Here is a 24035-nt window from a genome sequence, read left to right as displayed (position 1 = left end):
TTTTGAGGATTAATGTCTTTATTCATATATTAATTAATTATAAATCTCGTATATGGATATTTTAAACGGATGATTACAAATCTCACGGTGTCAGTGCTATTCGGAAATATAGGCCCACCATTGGACTGAAATTTTGGAATAATTAACCGATCTAAAATTTGGGCAGAATTGTCTGGACCTATCTTCACCCCCTTTTAGATATCTATGTCTGTCTAAAATCTAGTTTAATCCAGATTTTACCATTTTTTATTCGTTTCAAATGCTACACCGCCAAAAAAGCTTTGTTTTGATTGGTGCAGTTACCGACGCGACATATCAACGCGCGAGCATCCATATACTACACCAAGAAGCCGAAGACAGCAGACCCAGATTTTCCCAGCTCAGCAAAATGTAGAAATTAGCTAGAAAAGCTGCATTAATAAGGTAAATCTAGTTTAATAGTTGAATCAATACCATCTAGGAAGCCACGGAGCCATAATCTACTAAATTTCAGAGTAAAAACCCGGACTGAAAAGCTGAAATAGGAAGTGTAAGTCAGTGACGCCATGTTTTGGAGATATAATTAGTGATGGACAGGTTCTACCATGTGAAGTGCATCAGTTTGTTAGTTGTCCTTAAAGATCCATAAACAGTTTCGGAGGAGTAGTATTTCTCCCTTTAAATCTTTTATCCTGAAAATTATTCCTATTAGGGTTACGTAAGGCCTGTCCCGGTGCCGTTTCTGTTCGTGTATGTAGTGAATGTGATTTTTTTTTACGTATCTAGAAGTAACATGGCGGTATTTAATTTCATTGTAGTTTGGATAATGATCATAATGCATGTGTAAAGTTTCAAGAGGGCTCCTGTTTACTCCCAACTTGGGGGTACAGCTTCCAGCAGGGATGGGTTGAACGTATAGTTGTCATAAGGTTCTTTTCCCTTCAGGAAAGGGGGCTATATTTTTCAATAAAGAGTTTGGGCATTAACTAAACAGTTTGAATTAAGAATGTGATTTAGTGAATACAAGGGCCAATTGGCCCTGTTTCTTTCTTTCCCTTTCCTTTCGTAAACCGATAGAGCCGATTTAATATGGTAAAGTTTGGGTGTTGTTTATGTGAGTTAGTAGTAATGATTAGTATGTATTATAACATGTATTAATGTATTCTGTCATTATAGATGTGGCATGTGTGTAATGTAGTATTATTAGTAACAATTGTAGTTGAGTGATGGAATAGTGTGTGAAATAATTAAGTGTGGACAGTATATCATGTGCTATTTACATTTTCGTATTCGATTAATAACTAAACCCATCATACTGATTTATAGCAATGTCAGGAAATGAGAGTGATATAGTATCAAAATTCCGTGTATAAGGTCACATTCAGTGGTTCAAGGGTTGATCGTATCGTTGTTAACTCCTAGTATCAAAATTTAGTACTACCCGTCATTCATGTCGATACTCAAGCATTTTGTGATTTAGTTTCTATGAGATTGACCTTTCTTTTTTGATTAACACCGAGCAAATATAATCCCCAGCCCATATGAACATACATTTAGGTAAAGTGATCCGAAGCCAAGGTTTTCCAAAAATTACAACATTCTACGTAATCTAGAAATTAAAATATTTAAGTAAATAGACATTGCGTATATTCTTAACAGAAGTCAGCTGATATGATGCTAGTCTTCTTTCTGAAATTACAATATTATTTTTTTTTCCGTGGCTACAGAATAATTTCATTTCAGAATTTTATAAAATTAAATAATATTATCGCAAATAATCTTACTTTCTGTGAACGTATATATAATTTTTTTTAATGAAGCTGCGAAGTATTATGTAGTATTGTGTGTGTGGCAAGAGAGTCTTGAGTTCGAGTGAGGTTTTGTGTAGTGATCGGAACGAGAAATGTTTATAGTGATTTATAGATTTTAAAATATTATAATGAAATGTGTATATAGTCTGGGTATAGATAGATGAAATAGGGTATTTATAAAATACGGCGTCGTAATAAATGAATAAAATGATAATATAATATTATATAATATATTGTAGTAAAGAATATAAGTGATAGGACACCCATATATATATATATATATATATATATATATATATGAGCCCAGTGTATACTTCGCCACGTGTTGGCCTATATATATATTAAATCTGTACGTGCTATAAACATCTCGGGTTCTGACCCCTACGCCGGAACTTCACGCGAACAGGAGGGCGATATATTGTTGGACTATGTTATTACTTCACAGTTTAGTATGCTATAGCAGTAGTGTTTATCCATAAGAATCTCGTCTGGCAGCACGGGTAGCATCATATAATCGCTGACTAGACATGTTTAATAATCAATTATGAAAAGACAATAGTTGTTGTAGAACTTGGGGCTGTAGTGAATTATGTTTCGGTCGGTTTCAAATAGAAAATCCTGCGACTTGATACTTTTTACGTCACCTATTTCTGGCTAACATACAGTGTTCGCAGAGGCGACGGGTCGGATAGATTTAAATAATTAAATTAACTGGTTACTGAAAACTTTCCTTTTCGTACCCAGGTGTCGAACCCCCTCTCCCCCTTGAATATTTTCATTTCTTTTCTTAGTTTTAAAACTAGATAGTTATAGAAATTAATCGACACCTTCAAGATTTGGCACTCTTGCGAAGGGGAGCTACTGGTGAGTTTTGGCAAGTGAAAATCACCAGTGAAAAATTCAGTTTATTTAATTTAATTTTTTTTAATTTTTGGCAAATCCATAATTAGGGTTTCTCTTACTTCATCGACTTTAGTTTAATTTTCGTACTTTCCTCTCGACCTTTCTCATTTTCGACGAGGTCGGATAATTTTTTTTTTTTGAAATTCTAAATTAAGAGACTACACCAACCTTCCGGTAGGGCCGGAGTCTCTAAGGACACAGCCAGATTACGGTGAGGGGGGAATTTCCTTAAAGCTTCCGCCTTTTTGAAAATTCCCTTGAGGGCACGGACTCGCTGTGAGTTTGGAGACAACTTATTTTATTCTACGTATTTGGGTAGACCACCTTTTCGGCATGTCAAGAATATTTTGGCTATGGACTTGTTGAGAGTGAAATTCGACCCCTATCTTTGTAGGTTTAGTTATTCTCACTTAAGTCTTTGGCGCGCCATCCTTCTTCTTCTTCTCCTCTCCTCTCTCTCTCCTTCTTCTCCATTCTTCAAGACTTTTTTTAAAAATCTCAACCTCCCCCCCCCCCCCAAATTTCGAACTTGTTAATTACCAATTACTTAACGTATAACTCTGATCTGAAATTACCAGCTGAAACACTGCGAGACACGATTCATGGATGAAGTATATAGTGACTGGGTTTTTCCATCATATTTTGACCCTTGCCGAAGTGAATAATGACTTCGTACTTGACGACATTTCAGTTACGTTCCTTCACCGTCGTCCTTCTGGGATTCTTTCTAAATCCATTGGTCGCTTTCCTTCCCTTTTGGTTTCGTAAATCTTGTAATAATTCTGGGCCCAAAATTAATATTGTGTTTAGTTTATCTCTTTATACATATATAACTAGGAATGTTCTATGTTACGTGCCTGCTTTAAGTACTTTTTGGATTACTTCGAAATACATATGTGAAAACCACAAAATTCATAGACACGCGGTATAAATATTTTTTTTTTCTTTCATATGTGGGAAGTTCTTTGTTCTTTGTACAATGTTGCAACCTTTTGAAGAATTATTGTGGGAGTCAATGTATTAAATGTGTGCGCGTTTAATATATACATATTATATATACATATTATATATATATATATATATATATATATATATATATATATATATATATATATACATATATATATATATATATATATATATATATATATATATATATATATATATATATATATATATATATATATATATATATATATATATATATATATAGCTAAATGTATACGTCGAAATGTAAATGTGTTTAATATGTGAATAAGATAGTAAAGTAAAACGTAGAATATTAAATGGATTATATGGATAGATGTAAGAGCGCTCGTGTCTACCCCGAACGTAAAGTGGTTGCCAGAGTTTCGAAGCAATTATCCGACGAATGTAAATATGTAGATTTTCTTTTAAGAATACCGCCGCGAAACTATATACATTTTTTCCAGTTCTGAATAGATGTAATTAGCAATCTTCTGTGGAATTATTGTCGATGGCATGTGTTTTGAAATAATGGCAGGTCTAAAACGTAACCCAAACCATAATGAATATTATCCTTAAGTGACCAACCCGAAAATTCTTTTGGAAAGTGTGCCCTGAATCCCTCTTACCTATATATATATATATATATTCTAGAACCTAACCAGTGGTTTCCTTAATATAAATAATAATCCTCACACCTGTGAAAGATAGTCTTAAATCTAAACACTATATACAAAGTTACACGTGATAACTGAAAGGTGTTATGAGGTGTCTCAGTGACGAACAAGTAACCTGACATTGGTCAAATAATGAAGTCGTAAATGGACTGAAACAAGGGGAAAACATCCTCTGACCAAATTTTGTCTTTGGAAGTCCTTAGGTGGGAAAAACTGTTCAGCATGCGAGTGCATCTACAAACTGTTAGTTCATATGTGTTCAATAAATGATTAGTATGAATATATCTATATATATGTATAAATATATAAAAAAATGAAATCTTTGAGTTTTACGTCCCAAGGTTATGCCGGTTATGCTAAAGGAGACGGTGATAATGAGAGATGAGTGAAATGGTGGAATGAAGAAAGTGGGAGGAAACGGGAGAACCCCGAGAAAACCCACGAGCACGGTGTTTGTCCACCACAAAGTTCACTTGGCGGGGGTGTATAAATATAAACGAAATTAAATGGAGAGAAATGTTTGGACACTATGAATAGTGCATTACTAATGATTTCGAACGCTCAGTTTTGATACACGCAACAGGACGTATAAGAATTTTTAGAATGTCTCTATGTGAGATGGAGACAATTTTCCACTATATTCAAAAGTTTTTTTTTTTTTCTTTCCTCTTCGTTCAATTTTCTTTTAATGTAAAATGAATGTCTCCTTTGCTTATGTTGTGAATTATAAATTTGATTTAGCATGCCTAAGACGTGATACATGTAATTATATTATTTTTTTTCTTTCCTTTGTCAATGTGATTAAATATATAAAGCTAAATTCAAAGTAATGCTATGTATTCTGTTGAAGTATAACTAAGAACTAGTCCTTTCACTAAATTTTGTTTTTATTCTTTCTTCTCCATAAATGTAATAAATGTCTGCGAAATCGTAGTTAGATGGTTTTCTTTAATGATATATGCTAACCCCATACACTGTCCTGTGTGAATGAGTGTGTCTGAATGATAAATTTAGTTTTTAAGTTGTAGTAGTGATACTGTTTAGTTGTATTAACATTTATATGTGTCATGATTTATGATATGTGTTAGAGTTAATAACCAAGGTCATGAAGGACCGATACTAACTGATTTAAATCGGCTCTAAGAGAGAAGCCAAAATAGTAGGATGAGCCTGAACACGACGTCTTCTGTCAGAAAAGTTGAAATTCCTATTGATGCAATACATAAATATATTAAGTTGATAACTTTGATTTTTTTTTTCCTTTCTTCGGCTAATTTATGTATGGGTCGATCTCAGATTATGGAGTTCAGAGACGGGATAGTTAATATTTACCATTCAGGATTACCTTACAACCAATTAAATTTCATTTTCACCTAGCTTGGGCTGGGTTTGGGCAACTCCCTCTTGTGCAGTCGCCTAGACCCAGGTCAAGCTCCTATGTATGGACAAGTGTCTATTTCCGGATCACTTCAGAATTGATCCTTCGTTAATAACCATTCAAGTTTATTACTATATTTCCTGAATTATCCAGTAATCCTTTCTCCTCCAATCCTTTATCTTTCTTCATTCTTTCTCTTTTTCTCTTCTTCCCTCCCTCCCTCTGCTACTCTTCTTTCTCACTCTTCTTTTTCCTATCACTGACAAAATTGAAAACGGGGTCGTGATGGGGAGTAGTCGGTATCAGCACGGTCAATAAGTTGTTTCGATAGTTTTTTTTCTTCGGAAATCCGATATGGAATGATTAACTCGAAAATGAACATATACAGAAATAATAATAATAATAATAATAATAAAATTTATTCATGATTTCAATTATCAGATATGAGAGTATTGTATTTCTTCCTTACTTCGGGCGACACCTCCTTCCACCCACGAGTAAAATCCCCCGTTTACAAAATGGGGGCCGTTGTTCCCCCTGCAACCGTTTTATCACACAAAAGGAAAAACCCATATTCCTTAATTTTCTATCTAGTATGTGTATACGCCTTTTTCTGCAAATTGCTCATGTTCTTTTGGAGATTTCAAGCTTTTTGGAAAATATTTCGGGGGGGGGGGGGCTTAGGCCCCTTCAAACCGTTTTCCGCATAAACGAAACAATATGTGTTCCTTACTTTTAAGTCTAGTACCTGCGTGCGTAGTTCGCTTGTACCATTTTTGATTTTGGCCTTTGTCATTATTTTTGGAGATATTTGAATAGAGGCCGCTCCCCCTGCAACCATTTCCTCACACAAAAGAAAAATCCCGTATTCCTTAATTTTGTACCTAGTATGTGTATACGCCTTTTTCTACAAATTGCTCGTGTTTTCTTTTCTTTTTTTTTTTTTTTTGAGATTTGAAGCTTTTTTGAAAATACTTTGGGAGGGGCTTAGGCCCCTTCAAACCGTTTTTCCGCAGAAACGAAAATATACGGGTCACTTTATTCTGTGCCTAGTATCTACCTGCAAAATTTCGTTGAAATCGGCGTGCAACACTTTACGGATGTTCCATGTATGTGCCTAAAACATTAGATTATAGGTCCGAAAAAAGGTCCATTTAAATAACATGGGGAAATTCCTCATCCCCTCTTTAGACCCCCTAAAAATTTAAAATATTCACTGCTGGCAATTTTCCTGTGGGTTTATCCCAAAAAGCTACAATCATGCCAAATTTAATCTTTGTAGCCCTACAGGAAGTGTTCAATAACACTAGTTAACTAAGGTTTTGTTACATAAAAGGAAATACCTGTTCTTAAAGGAACTTTTTGCGCTGAATTCGAATATGCACTCGGTTTTTCTCCATCACGTACGATTTTCCCGTAACAGAGGGATTTTCGGGAAAATCCCTCAAAAATTTCCCTTTTCGTTTATTTTACACCCCAAGATCTTGTCCCCTTGCATATACTAACATAGAAATTATACCTAAGTATACTTTGATTCATATTTAACAAACCCTCCAAGTTTCGTAATAATCGCTTTATTCTTTCTAGAGAAATAAATATGTTTGTATGTATACTGTGTGTACTGTTTATTGCACCTTATAGTAATGCTTTCAGATCTCTTAAGTTGAGGTAAAACGTTTTGCTTTATTACCACAAACACATATATAAAATATAATACAATATAAAGTGTGACAATTTACAATAAACAATAATACAAACGTACCAAACGGTCATGAAAAGACAATCAAAACTATCACAATATATGAAACTTCGATTGAGTTACAAAAACGTACACTACTTCCTTTTGTAAGAAATGTTGCATTCTCTAACAAGACCCCAACAATATTAGCCCATCATTGAAGGATCCCATCGTCCCTGGTACCTTTTCTCCATTGCCATTATATCTTGGTGGAATATTTCCCCCTGTTCGTCGCTGAGAGCACCTAGGTTAGCAGGAAAGAAGCTGAGATGGGAGTGCAAAAAGTGGATTTTTAAAGACATCCTACAACCAACTCTTTGTATTTCTGTATCATGTCCTGTACGATTTCTGTGTAACTCTCAGTTTTGATATTGCCCAGAAAGTTGCGCACAACACACTTAAATGCTGTCCAAGCAGCTAGCTTAGCACTGTTTAACTTGCTGTCAAAGCTATCATCAAGCATTAATTTCCTAATTTGGGGACCAATAAACACCCCCGCTGAAATCTTAGCATCACTCAGGTTAGGGAACTTATCTCGCAAATACTTGAAACCTTCACCAGATGTGTCCATGGCTTTGACAAAGTTTTTCATAAGTCCTAACTTGATATGAAGTGGCGGTAGTAATATCTTATTAGGATCTACCAAAGGAGCGTATTTGACGTTGCATTATCCAGGTACGTAATTCACTCTAGGTTCCCATTCCTCCACTTCATAATGTTTGTCATCAGCTCGGCTATCCCATAAACATAAAAAACATTGGTACTTCGTGTAACCGCACTGCAGTCCTAATAAAATACCAACTACCTTGAGATCACAACATATTTGCCAACAATGGTCCTTGTAACTTATAAGATTTAGCAAAGTTGACATGGTGTCATAGGATTCCTTAATCTTCACTGACTGCGCAAGTGGTATAGAAGGTTTTTTATTTCCATTATGTAAAAGAACAGCTTTAAGGCTGACCTTTGACGCGTCGATAAATAACCTCCATTCTTCTGGAACGTAAGGAATTCCTAGCTCCGCCATCAACCCATTTATATCCGTACATACGCACACAATATCTTGCATTGAGAAATAGCTTGAAAATTGAACATGCCTTTTCCTGTACACTGATATGTTCGTTTCTGCATCCAATAAGTTCCACTGCTGGAGCCTTGATCCCAGAAGTTCCGCCTCTTGTTTTGTCAGGTGCAAATCACGGACTAGGTCATTAAGTTCACATTGCCGGATGAAATGTGGCTCGCGAACACAGTCAGGGATGAACGTTGGATCCTTGGATGTACATGTTGATGTCGATGGTTCATCAAGGTCATGGTCATCATCAGAGTCTTTTGGCCATATCTCTTCCCAGTTGGTAGGGGGCTCGGGAAGTGGAAGTTCATCCCCGTGCGGAATAGGTCTAATTGCGGATTTAACGTTGGGATAACTTATTGTGTATTTGCTTTTTTTAGAATGTCCCTTAACTACTGTGAGACAAAAATAACAATCATCCAGATGATTGATGGGTTCTCTCCACACCATTGGTACAGCAAATTTCATGAACCTCCGTTTCCCTTTGGCCCATGCAAGTAAAGTGACGTAGCACGACGCACAAATTATGTTGGGTGCCCAAGTTTTGTCCTGATCTCCCACACGACATCCGAAATATTTATAATATGCTAGTTTCACCGATGGCGTAATGGATCTACACTGTCCTTTAACTACAAACTGGCCACACACATAACAAAAACTATTTGGTGAGTTAACACACGAACGCCGTCCTCTTGACGCCATTGTACTGATCACAAACTAAACTTCTGGCCTTAGTTGGGTATAATGCCGTTAAGATCAAACATGAAAGCACTCTTAGCAGCAAAGACAACTTTGAAAGTGAAGTAGTGTTAAACCACACGTCAATATAAAAATGTACAAAACTCCCTCACCAGGTGTCAAGAACACAAGAAAGAAAGAAATGCGCGGGGGAGGGGGGAAACGATACCGTAGTGGAAAATTCAGACTGCATTAGTTCATGGTTGTCAACAATGAGTCTGTATTCCATTCTTTCTTTCTTTTGCATTCTGTTACATTTGATAACAAATATTGATAACCATTTCATGAACAAAACGAAAAAACTTGGAGAATTGTATATATATGTATTAAGATATACATATACTGTACGTTTAAAAAAAAATATACGTTGGAAGTATTTACAAAGAGCAATACAAGTGTGTTGTTGACTATTGTAAATATTCATTTTTATGTCTGTGTTTGTAGTAATAAAGCAAATCGTTTTTACCCCAACTCAGGAGATCTGAAAGCATTACTATCAGGTGCAATAAACAGTGCACACAGTATACATACAAATATATTTATTTCTCTAGAAAGAACAAAGCGATTTTTACGAAACTTTTAGGGTTTATTAAATATAAATCAAGGTATACTTAGGTATAATTTCTATGTTACTATACGTAAGGGAACAGGAGCTAGGGGAATAAAATATCTGAAAAAGGGAAATTTTTGAGGGAATTTCCCGAAAATCCCTCTGTTACGGGAAAACTGTACGTGATGAAGAGAAACCGAGTGCATATTCGAATTCAGCGCAAAAAGTTCCTTTAAGATCAGGTGATTTTTCTCATGTAACAAACAAAAAGTTTAAATTTGTTAACTAGTGTAATTTATGTCAGCTCATGAAGTTTTATATATAGTTAAGATTAACGGAAGATATGGAACCTATTCTTAGGACGCTAGATAGATAGATTCCGGAAAACCCTTCTCGATATCTCTTACCAGCAAGAATGATATCTATTTCGTTCAGATAGTGTTCCCCATGAGACGAGAAGTAAGATTTTCTCGTCTCGTCTCCTAAATTTAATAGGTTTCGTCTCGTCTCGATTCTCGAAAACTTCTTTCACGCTTGTCTCGAAATGTTATTGTTCCATTTATGTAAAGAAAAAAATAGATGCCCTAATCTTTTTCATAATTTCATCTCGAAGTTATCATATCGTTCCGCGTCACGATTGGTCCACAAATAGTGCGATATAACAGCATTTAAAGTATACTTATTATTGGAGTAAATTGTGTAATGACTTGGATATTTTAAACGTAAATAAATGCTCTTCATTGCTTTCGTCCCATCATTTTACCACTTTGTAGATTTTTTTAAACATATGAATCACGTGACACTGGAACAGTGTTTGAGGTAAAAGACTTGGGTGAATTTTTGTTGCCCACAGGACTCGAGAAATTTCTCGTCTCGAAAACGAGACGATAATTGTTGTGTTTTTTGCCTCGTCTCGAATTTAGAAAGGTACTTCTTGTGTGGTTCTCGAGATTATAATCAAGACGAGACGAGAAATTGCTGGTCTCGTGGACACCATTACGTTCAGAAAAGATGAACTGGTGGACCTGCGCGGGGGAGCGTCTGTAGGGAGCAGATGAGTTAGCAACGGTGGGTCTGTGCATAAACTAGAAGTTTATCCAACCATTATGTGAACTAGAAATAAAATATACATTTCGAATTCCTAAAATTTAAATACACCTTGAATATCGATAAATATCCAATTTCTGTTTTTCTTACGCCATAGTAAAATATTTTCCAGTGTAAACTGCCAAGGAACTTGTAGAGATGTTAGTTTCAAATGCAAATTATTTGTACAAGTGTCTTTGACACTTTCAAGAGGTCAGTCCTTTAGGAGTTTGTTAAACAATACGACTACAGTTACTAACATCTTACGTGTTTTTATTTCTTTAATAATTAGGGTTTGAACTTCCTATAAAGTACTTTTACTTATAATATTGATTCAAATGTTATCAAAACCAGTGGCGTATTTAGGATCTTGCTTCGGAGAGGGAGGCTTGAGAATCAGTAAGAAGCATTTGTGTTGTACATATAATGCGAAAAAATAATAATGAAATTATTCCGGGGGGGGGGGGGGTAGGAACTTGAGTCCAATAGCCTCCTAAATGCGTTATTGAGCAAAACATATTTGTTATAATTATTAATGTATAAATGTAAATTGCGCTTTATACTATTACTAAATACTTACGCTCATTGCATTGTTCACATAAAGCAATATCATGGTGATGGAGCAAACTTTTCAATGCTGTATCTCAGTTACATGAGCTACGCGTTATCCGGCTACATATATATGTTCTTAGTTTCTCAGTTAAAAGGTGTTACCCGTAAGTTTTCCAAAACAAAGTGGCACCTCATTCTTGTTCTGCACCTCTATCTAATTATATTATAAGAAGAGTGTGAACTGTGAAGATCTGTTTTCGACGCAAGTGTTACTATATTAATAAGCTGCGAACTAACTCTTTACCTATCTTTCTTTTCCTCTTTTAAAAATTAATACAATCACTTACTATGTTCCGCCTTGTCATTTATTTATAATATTATTATTTTCCAATTGTACTGTGAATATTTTAAATATATATTTTAAACATTCTACGCATAAGAAATCGCTAATGGAAGATTTGATACCAGGAGATTTAGATGGCCAGGCTAGATTTCGTCCTGCAAGATTTCGGCTATGCAAGATTTTGGTCCGCGAGGTTTTCACCAGGGGAGATCGTGGACCGCGAGAATTTGGTTGAGATGGTTCATCCACAAATCATCAACAGATCAAGTATTAACTCTGTTTTGATGGATGGTCAACTACAAAATACTGTAGAAGTACACACGAATGTGGATATATGGACTAATATAGCTTTCTGTGCATATATTTTTATTGATTCCGTGCGATTTGTGATTATTCCAATCTGCAACAAGTTTATGTATCGGCCAAATTTGATTGAGAGTTTGACAAGATCCCTCAATCGAAAATAATAATTCCAGTTTGCGACCAACCGGTAATTGGTTCTTTAAATGAATCAGGAGAATAGAAGTGATACACGTTGCCAGGTATTTTTCCCTAGAATTAAGGAGTGTTATGAACTACGTAGGGGAAACAAGGATAAACGTCTCCTTGTTCAAAAGTGACGTAATTGTAGGTTCCTAAGATGTAACGTAACGTTGGTCAGGAAACTGACTCAAAATACTATACAATGCACGCACGCACATACATACATACATATACAAACATACATCTATATATTACAGGTTTTCTATATATATATAATTCTGTAAATCATGTTTTCAGTCAAAATCAAGTAAAAAATATTTCACTTGCTTATCCTTAGAATACCAATATCGGCTTCAAATGATCTAGACCCTCACAAATATTGTAATATTTCTTTCTTTCTGTTGTATATTACTGTTACGCACACGCATGAAATGCCATGATTTGTTCTTTTATCTTCCCAGATATTTCTTTTAAAGTTGTATTCTTTAAAGTTACTTCCGTATTTTAGAAAGCAAAATATTGCTGATAATGCTTTTAGTTTTGCGTTTCTTCTGACGTGTCTCCCTTTTTCACCGCACAATAATCAAGATTTAGAATCGAAAATGGTTGAAACATGAAAATAGGGAAAGTGCATCCTGTTTGACAAGGTTTATTATAAAGTACAAGTAAATAATGTGAAGGTAGATAAGTTTGTCTCATTTCTGACAGAAGTCAGTCCTGCCTCTTGCAACTCTTGCTTCTTCCGACCATATGATCAGTTATCAACTAACGTAACTTCGAATATATGCATTCTCCACATTCTTAGATGAACGATCTTATCTCATTTCGTAACTTCTTTCCCTCCTCTACCAACTTTTTGAAGATCAGTGAGGAACAATGGTGTGAGTGGATCAGAAGAGCGTGTTTATTTCTTCACCTCCACGAGTAGGAAATCAAACCCAGCCGATTCTGCAATACCTGAACGTTGTTTCCAGCGTTGTCACATTTCCTTGTAAAAAGTAATATTAATGAACTATAAGAGCTACTTTAAAAATGAAAAAAGTCAATATGTAGTATTGGGGTAGGTTAACATCTGGAGAAATTTTGAACTGCATAAGACAAATAGTTTTCATAATTACTTTGGAAAGATGTTCACCATGTTATTATATAGGATTGATGATCTCAGCTGAAAACGTTAGACACGGCTTTAACGATGTTTATTAGTTAGTTGCACCAGCTTTCAGGCCAAATGTGCTAAAACTGTGTTATAATTGAATTATGAATGTAAGAAATTGAATTGTGTATTTAATGAAATGTGAAAAAATAAAAATAAACTATTAAATGTTATACGTTGTTGTATTTAATTTTTAATCTCTGTTAACATACGAACTCGTCGATGTTCACCTTGCGCAACGATCTGACCATCATCTCCTGAGAGGAACTGAAATACACCAGGAACTTGTAATACTGCCATTCCGACTACGAAACTTCAATTTATGTTACTCTCATTCATTCATTCATTCATTCATTCATTCATTCATTCATTCAGTATGTATGTATGTATGTATGTATGTATGTATGTATGTATGTATGTATGTATGTATGTATGTATGTATGTATGTATGTATGTATGTATGTATGTATGTATGTATGTATGTATGTATGTATGTATGTATGTATGTATGTATGTATGTATGTATGTATGTATGTATGTATGTATGTATGTATGTATGTATGTATGTATGTATGTATGTATGTATGTATGTATGTATGTATGTATGTATGTATGTATGTATGTATGTATGTATGTATGTATGTATGTATGTATGTATGTATGTATGTATGTATGTATGTATGTATGTATGTATGTATGTATGTATGTATGTATGTATGTATGTATGTATGTATGTATGTATGTATGTATGTATGTATGTATGTATGTATGTATGTATGTATGTATGTATGTATGTATGTATGTATGTATGTATGTATGTATGTATGTATGTATGTATGTATGTATGTATGTATGTATGTATGTATGTATGTATGTATGTATGTATGTATGTATGTATGTATGTATGTATGTATGTATGTATGTATGTATGTATGTATGTATGTATGTATGTATGTATGTATGTATGTATGTATGTATGTATGTATGTATGTATGTATGTATGTATGTATGTATGTATGTATGTATGTATGTATGTATGTATGTATGTATGTATGTATGTATGTATGTATGTATGTATGTATGTATGTATGTATGTATGTATGTATGTATGTATGTATGTATGTATGTATGTATGTATGTATGTATGTATGTATGTATGTATGTATGTATGTATGTATGTATGTATGTATGTATGTATGTATGTATGTATGTATGTATGTATGTATGTATGTATGTATGTATGTATGTATGTATGTATGTATGTATGTATGTATGTATGTATGTATGTATGTATGTATGTATGTATGTATGTATGTATGTATGTATGTATGTATGTATGTATGTATGTATGTATGTATGTATGTATGTATGTATGTATGTATGTATGTATGTATGTATGTATGTATGTATGTATGTATGTATGTATGTATGTATGTATGTATGTATGTATGTATGTATGTATGTATGTATGTATGTATGTATGTATGTATGTATGTATGTATGTATGTATGTATGTATGTATGTATGTATGTATGTATGTATGTATGTATGTATGTATGTATGTATGTATGTATGTATGTATGTATGTATGTATGTATGTATGTATGTATGTATGTATGTATGTATGTATGTATGTATGTATGTATGTATGTATGTATGTATGTATGTATGTATGTATGTATGTATGTATGTATGTATGTATGTATGTATGTATGTATGTATGTATGTATGTATGTATGTATGTATGTATGTATGTATGTATGTATGTATGTATGTATGTATGTATGTATGTATGTATGTATGTATGTATGTATGTATGTATGTATGTATGTATGTATGTATGTATGTATGTATGTATGTATGTATGTATGTATGTATGTATGTATGTATGTATGTATGTATGTATGTATGTATGTATGTATGTATGTATGTATGTATGTATGTATGTATGTATGTATGTATGTATGTATGTATGTATGTATGTATGTATGTATGTATGTATGTATGTATGTATGTATGTATGTATGTATGTATGTATGTATGTATGTATGTATGTATGTATGTATGTATGTATGTATGTATGTATGTATGTATGTATGTATGTATGTATGTATGTATGTATGTATGTATGTATGTATGTATGTATGTATGTATGTATGTATGTATGTATGTATGTATGTATGTATGTATGTATGTATGTATGTATGTATGTATGTATGTATGTATGTATGTATGTATGTATGTATGTATGTATGTATGTATGTATGTATGTATGTATGTATGTATGTATGTATGTATGTATGTATGTATGTATGTATGTATGTATGTATGTATGTATGTATGTATGTATGTATGTATGTATGTATGTATGTATGTATGTATGTATGTATGTATGTATGTATGTATGTATGTATGTATGTATGTATGTATGTATGTATGTATGTATGTATGTATGTATGTATGTATGTATGTATGTATGTATGTATGTATGTATGTATGTATGTATGTATGTATGTATGTATGTATGTATGTATGTATGTATGTATGTATGTATGTATGTATGTATGTATGTATGTATGTATGTATGTATGTATGTATGTATGTATGTATGTATGTATGTATGTATGTATGTATGTATGTATGTATGTATGTATGTATGTATGTATGTATGTATGTATGTATGTATGTATGTATGTATGTATGTATGTATGTATGTATGTATGTATGTATGTATGTATGTATGTATGTATGTATGTATGTATGTATGTATGTATGTATGTATGTATGTATGTATGTATGTATGTATGTATGTAAACGCTCAATACTATTTAGACAACCTGATACTTCGTGATGCTACGTTTATTTATTCAGCAATATAGAAATACTAGCCGTAAAATTAAATCTTTATAAGTTATTATATAAAACATCTCTAGACAAAAGTTCTTACTTTGTCTATTGCAAGGGAAAATGCTTCTCTTATATGCTTATCTTTAATTCCTCGTTTCAGCAAAAGGCTGACCAAATCTGATCTATTATCCTGAGCAGCTATAAAAAAGAGAAAGTAGCACATTAATAGCATAATAGATTTCATTTAGGTTGCTCATACATACATAGTATTTCCATATAAGTAAGATCATAATACTGTCATTTGCTGATGACTTGTTCTAGATGAAGAGCTTACAATGAGCATCTTTGCGTTTAAGCAAACGAATTCACATCAAAATTCATGTCGTTTTCGGTATCTCTGGGTTCATTACTTTTCAGTAAGTAACTGTTTATTACAAGTCTCTTTTTAGTCATGTCAAGATTTCATCACATACCTGCTATTATGTTAGTTGTGAGTGATCGTTAGTGCTTTGCTATTTAAAAAAACTTCATTAATATTTTATTAATAACTATATTTAAATCAACTTAGTTTCGTAAACAGCAGCTGTATTAATGTATGACCAACATATTTATTTTAAAATTATTTTTCATTTCTACTAGAAATCAGTATTCACTTCAAACTCTTTTTTTTTCTGATTCTTTATTATTTATAACGGTATCTTTCGATGACTGCTTGCTATTTTCCCCCTTCTTCCTTTAAATGTCTTCATGTAATTCTGTAGAACTAGTAAATAACTATGTGGTCTTATTTGATTTTTTAAGTACAAATATTAATGAAGTGTGTACTCACTAAAGTACCGGAATGGTTTCTATATATACAGTGTGAACCACTTGTAGTGATCCCTCGTTGTAATTTCTAAACTAATTCACACAGAAAAAGATGAAATTTGATAAAAAGCAAACATCAAGAAGAGAAGTATTTTGACATACTCTGCAATATTGTCGGACTAGACAAATCTACACATAAATCTAAAACTTACAATACTACATTTAGTATTCGGTGTTCCCAATTAAGGATGATACAGTATAAAAAATACCCAAATTTTAGGGAACTTTACAACAGTAATAAATCAACTGACGGGGACAACGTGATGCATATCTAAAGCGAATTAGTATCGTATACTATAAACATGATATTATGTATTTCAAATAAATAGGAACATAGTTACAACGAACTCAAAATTTGACTTTTTCATGAGGGCTTTATTTCGAAAAAGTTTTTAGATAAGTTTCATATCCAAGGAGTTACTAATAGACTAAACATCATAATGCGTTTTTTGTTGTTGTTGTTGTTGTTGTTTTCTTTCAAATAATTCCTTCAAATGGTTTATTTCGAAAAGTGCTCATATAAATATGGCATGTTATTACAGATTGTTTAAAATAAACGAAGAGAACATAACGCCATTCACAGAAATTTGATATTTCAACACATTCCGGAGGTATGATGAAGATTGGTTTCCAACAGTGCTTAAATTTATGTAATTGTCACAATTTCTTGTAATTACAACTACAAAAAATATTTCAATAATCTTGCAGAAAGGGCGAAAACATTTTTAAAATCAAATTTCCACAATTACGTCATTTTAAGCAGTAAAACAATCTCTACCCATATCATATCTACGAAATTTCTCTCCCTCTATAAAATGAAATCTTTTAGTTTTATGTTCCAAGGTTATATCAGGTAGGCTAAAGGAAACAATGATGATGAGAATAATGAAATAGTGGAATGAAGAAAGTGAGAGAAAACGGTAAAGCCCCGAAGAAAACTTAAACTCGTGGTGTTTGTCCACAGCAAAACCTACTTGGCGCGAGCTAAGATTGAACCAGGGACCCAAGAAATCAGAGATAAACGTTCTACCACTGAGCCACCACAGCCCAATCAAATTTATGCAAACGGCATTGTGGTCTTTCGTTTATTGCAAATCATCTATGTAATTTGATATGATACTTATTTAAGGACTTTCTTGGAATAAAGCCGTTGGAAGAAAGAACAATTTTCAATCCCTTGTAACTTTGTTCATATTTGTTACAAATATATAAAATTATGGTCATAATATTCGACAGTAAGATACTTCTGATGTATATTGACACGTCCACTTCATTTACGTTATTACTATTGTGATGCCTCCAAAATTGGTACGTTTACGGATGTTTGTAACACTGATAAAATTGGTAAATTTGCAACATTACTTAGAATTATATAATTACATAAACTTGTTGTAATTACATCTAAAAATACTATCGCTATAATGTTAAATGTAAAAGCAAAAGGAAGGAACAATCATTTTTAAAATTTCCTATGTTGGTTGGCTGTAGGTTTTGGTTAGGAATATACAGGGTGATTTTTTTAAAACTCATTGATTTCATTTGGGTCTAGAATTTCTAACGGAAGTCTGATTTTCATGCGGTTTGCGGCAAATGATCAAGGAAGGATGGGAAAAAATGAGACTATGTTTACTGTTTCAAATTCATCGGAAATATCGGACACGCATCACGAAAACAGCAAATATTCGTCACTGTACCTGACAATTATAATGGGATTCCCATAAGTCTCCCATCTTTCCTTGATCATTTGCCACCAATCACATGAAAATCAGACTTCAGTCAGAAATTCTAGACTCAAATGAAATCAGTGAGTTTTTTTAAATCACCCTGTATTTTCTGTCAATCGAAGCCAGATACTGAAATTGTGAGCTGAATGTGTGTTGTTTCAGGCGCCCCATAAACAGATTGGTGTAGGAAAAGGTCACGTAGGTCCCCCATGGCAGTGTCTTTGATTTGAATATATTGATTTTAAAAAAGCAGAATTAGAAATATGAAAATTTTTACTTGCCTTTGTATATGTATGAATGACCATCTGGTGTTCTCTCGTTAACATTCCCACCTCTTTCCAAAAGCAGCTTCACTATTGCTAATGAAATTGGTTTCGAAGAGAAAGCTATTAATAAAGGGCTGTAAAGGTCATCGTATGCATATAATTTATCTGAAAAGGATAAGAAAAAATTTAAACATTCAGTTTATGTTTAAGTAAAACAACATTGAACTCTTCCTAGGTATTCTAGTTTGATCTCTTGTCTTCTAGAAAATGAAGCTTAGGAGTTGTCTGAATTCCCGGTTACTATTTGCTTTAAACAGCCAACCTCAAATTTAATTCTTACGTAATGTAAGGTAGATATCTCAGGGGAACAATATTTTACTTTATCGCAATTCGTAAGTTTAAGACATCGAAGATTGTACTCTACTTGAAGAAATAAATATCATGATTATTATATCCATGCAGATATGCATCCTCTTGGTTTCTTTTACCAGTAGTTAATTAGCACTGCAACCTACAGAAAAACCTGCCTATGTTGCTTCCGATTGATTGTACTCAGAACTGATCAACTAACAGAATATGTAAGATAATGGAACTACTTTGAAATAAAAATTAGTGTTAACTGATAATATGCTTGCAATGATTGCCATATTTTATATAACTAATAACTGAAAACTAATAACTGATTTTATAAAAGCATACACACGGATTTTTTTCTATAAGGTAACCAAGAAAGTTCTCTCACTTTTTCACCCATCACCTTCGAACATTGATATGTCACCTAAGACGTACCTGGAATATTAAAAATAGTCCCCATCAACATCGACGACCTTCTGCCAAGGTTTTGGAAGGTCATGGATTCCATCGCGGTAGAACTTGGTGGGCCATGAAGCGAAGAAAGTATCAAGTGCATTTTACACCTCTATTAGGGATTTGAACTGGCGTCCTCTAAGGTGATTGTCCAAGGAATAGAACAAGTGATAATCGGACGGTGCAATGTTCGTGGAGTATATCAGATGCAATACCCATCCAAGGCGTAGAATGGGTGTCCCGGATCATCATAGTCACGTGGGGCTTAAAGTTGTCACGTAACAGGAGGACCCCATTGCGATTCAGAAGTGCTGGCTCCAGAGTTTTGAGTTTTTCTTCAACACGTCGCAACTGCTGACAGTACACAGTTGCACTGATGCTCTGACCAGCTGGCAGCACTTCCCAATGCATGATGCCGCGAGCAGTCCACCAAACACATAGTCTGGTGCAGTGCTGGTTTCAGCTGTTTTGCAACCGGCTCATGGAATACTAACCACTGATGACGGCACCGTGGAGCTTCATACACAGGGTTTGAAAAAACCCGGGCTTTTTTGAAAAAGCCCAACCCACCTGGGCCCATATGGGTTTTTCGGTTTTTTTCGGGTTTAATCGGTTTTTTTCGAAATATTTCAATGTCTTTGGGGTAAAAGTGTTAAAATGTGATTTATATTTCAAGATTGTCATTGTCACAACTTGCAACAATTTTCTACTTACTGTTGTTTTGAAAAAAAATGGCCGCCATTTTGAAATTTTACATTCGATCGCCGAGAAAATCTATACAGCAAATTTAGCATATCTCGTGCTTCCACCGTCAAAATTTCAACTTAAAAGACTGAAAAATTGTGCTTTGTAGCATGGATACTCGCTGCTTTGAAAAAATGGCCCCATTTTGACATTTTACGTTGATATGCCGCCAAAATCTATACAGGAAATTTAGAGTGTCTCGTGCTTGTACTCTGAAAATTTTAACCTAAAAGGTCGAAAGTTGTAGCCTGTAGTGTGTGTGATAGGGGCAGACAAACGAGTTGAGTTGATTTTGTGTTCGACGTCCCTTCCAGCAGCGAGGCTATGAGACGAGACCTACTGATTAACGTGGAATCCGAACCACATGAACTCCCTCCGGGAAGCAAACCCGGGTCCCACGCCGAAGACGCGTACACTAACCGCATAGCCATGAAGGAGCTCGGCAGACAAACGAACAAATGTAGATTAAGCAGCGGCGGATCCAGGACCGACTTCTGGGGAACAGGGGGTGCGATGGGTTGTCATACTGCTACTTTTAAGGGCTCCAAATTTTGGGATACCGCCCCCCCTTTGGATCCGCCCCCGAGATCAAGTCATCCAGAAGCCTGACTGACGTTCGCCAAATATGAATACCAAAAGGGGTCTATTCATTTAAAACAAAGGTACAATTCATGTTGTATGAAATAAATAAATGTTTTAAAATGTCTTATATGAAATTAAGCGTAAATAAACCTGCCATATTTTCTCCATGAGAATATGGGACACCTCAGATCCCCCCCGTCAACTTTCCAACACAATGCAATGAACTGTAGTCTGGTTATGAACAAAAATATAATAGACCCCGGTGGCTCAGTGGTAGAGTGTTCACCTCTAGTGCATGGGGTTCCTAGTGCGATCCCAGCTCGCGCCAAGTGAGCTTTGTGGTGGACAAACACCTTGTGCGTGGGTTTTCTCGGGATTGTCACGTTTCCTCCCACTTTCTCATTCCGTCATTTCATTCATTTCTCATCACCACCGTCACCTTGAGCATAGCAGGCATAACCGTGAGACTAAAACTAAAAGATTTCATTTTATTTATTTATTTATTTTTTTCAAGAATATAATAGGCGAAAGTTCACTAAGCAGCTGCTGCTTTTCTCTGTTCGCACCCTGCAATTAATTGTATAGACTGAAGATGCCTAAAAACTTAAGATGCCAAAAAAATATTTTTCGAGCGCTTAGCAATATTTATTTACATGGATAGGTGCTGATTGCCACAGCCAATTATTGGTGCTGATTGCCACGACTGGCGCTGATTGCAAATATCAAGGTGCTAACTGTCACGGCGGCGTGCAGACTGCCACAAGTCTGGGAGAAAATGTATTTGGAAAGAGCGGAATTAACCCCTCATACTAAATTTATGATTAGTAATTAACTTAGTAGGGATTAATTTAGTAATCATCATAGTAAATCTATGTGGCATCCTGTAAGTCACAAAGTTACTCACTAAGTGGAACGACATACGCTTGGATGCTTACAAAGGGATTGTCTTTCCTGTTATATGTACAATTTGCATATTTCGTTGTTTAAATTAATTGTTTTATTGTATTATTTAATGTATCAATATTATAAAGTAAAATAGTGTGTATTTATTCACCCTAATTATTATTTTTTTTATATATATATAATCAAAGGAAGATCCATTTAAAACAATGCAAGGACAGCTCTTGGCATAAAGCAAAACAATTCCAAGTCTAAAGAACTAGATTTTCCGGAGGATCATGTTCGCTTCGAAGACGGAACTTCCTTTCTGCAGTACGATAGATTGGAATAAGATAAACTGATTTTTTGTTTTGGATATGATGGTCTGAAGCCAGCGCTGACAAGGTTAGTTCGGGAGAAAGCACTCGCCTAAGAGAAACTAAGCATGCCATTTGAAAGATCAATTCATGCTTATTACAACAGGTAATAAAATTCTAGTATGGTTGAGAACTGTTCGAGATATTCAACTTGGAAGTTTATATGAAAAAATGAGTGTATGTACGTTTCAATGCGTTAAGTGTTTTCTCCCATGGCGAAGCCTAATGGTTTGAACTTGCTATTGCTTGATCACTGGGGTCCATTTACTGACAAATTGTCCATTACAAGTTGCATGACGAATGACAAAGACGTAATGGTTGATAAGATACAAAAGAACTGTACACGATATTTACAACCATTTGATATGTTTGGATTCCGACCAACAATGATTATGGCAGGAGATTTGTGCATAGTACGAAACTTCTTCGGACGTTATGATGTACCAACGAAACAATCAAATACAATTCGTGTCCATACGAATCAGATCCGATCACTGCGATACATTGGATTGTTTCAGTTTCCGTTCTACAAAGCAGCAGGTTATGAACAAATTATAGGCCTATAACTTTTGAATCACTTGTCGAATTTGCTTTTTGCTTTGGTTCTGCGAACCTTGAAGGATGCAACGCAATTGCACATATAAAATGTTCATGGTGCAAGGGAGTCTTTTGCCTGCGTCATTTCTTCATAAAACAAAAAAACAACAGTGATAAATTTTCATCTCTAAGTTATCATTATTGTGAACAATATAATAACTAATTGTATCTAACAAACCCGTTAGTTATTGCGAAACAGTTTTCTTCTGTTACTTCCGATAGCTTTCAATTTGTATGTCAATATTCGTTACTAACGCGTATAAATGCGCATATCCTCAATTTCTCATATAAACTTCCAAGTCGAATATCTCGAACAGTTCTCAACTGTACAGAAATTTTATTAGCTTGTTGTAATCAGCATGAATTAGGGTTTCAAATGGCATGCTTAGTTTCTCTGCAGGCGAGTGCTTTCTCCCGGACTTCCCTTGTGAGGGACAGCCAGCAGTGTTTTTTGATGGAACTTCCAAGAGCTCCTCGAAATAATTTACGCAGATGTATACAGTTCATGCTGACACAGGGAGTTGAAGTGAGAACACTGTGCATACAGAGAAATGTTTACGTTTGTTAGGAGTTGGATGGAACAACATGATCCTAAGGTTCATTACGTTTCTTTCATGCTTCTTGGCGTCCGGTAATGTTACGTCTAGCAACTTTCTCTCAGGCTCGTGGCAGTCAGCACGCAATCAGCACCTTGATATTGGCAATCAGCACCAATAATTGGATGTGGCAGTCAGCACCCGTGGCAATCAGCACCCCACCATTTACATGGCTGTATTTGCCAAAATTACGTTCGTCAGTTTAATCTGATGAAAAACTGATTTTTCTCCTTGTGTCGTGTGTAACTGTCAGGACCAGATTTACATTTTTCTAAGACTTGGACCAAAGCACAATTCTGTGCCCCTAGCCTCTGAAAAAG

At 34.5% G+C, this 24035-nt stretch overlaps 1 protein-coding gene across 4 annotated transcripts in view; it reads right to left on the bottom strand.

Annotated features, from left to right (window-relative positions):
- Positions 1 to 24035, bottom strand: part of LOC145686460 (uncharacterized) — a 191521-nt gene that overhangs the window by 96740 nt on the left and 70746 nt on the right. For all 4 annotated transcript variants that reach the window (XM_081759782.1, XM_081759784.1, XM_081759785.1 and 1 more), the window contains exons 7-8: positions 19149 to 19298; positions 16377 to 16474 (exon numbers count right to left, since the gene is read on the bottom strand). In XM_081759782.1, coding sequence (XP_081615908.1) covers positions 16377 to 16474; positions 19149 to 19298 — 248 coding nt within the window. The remainder of the gene's footprint in view (positions 1 to 16376; positions 16475 to 19148; positions 19299 to 24035) is intronic.

Source organism: Thermobia domestica, chromosome 5 (genome assembly GCF_964235325.1).
Source record: "Thermobia domestica chromosome 5, izTheDome1.hap1.1, whole genome shotgun sequence".
Lineage (NCBI taxonomy): Eukaryota > Metazoa > Arthropoda > Insecta > Zygentoma > Lepismatidae > Thermobia > Thermobia domestica.
Note: the sequence above shows the minus strand (reverse complement) of the source record. Positions and strands in the feature narration are given on the sequence as shown.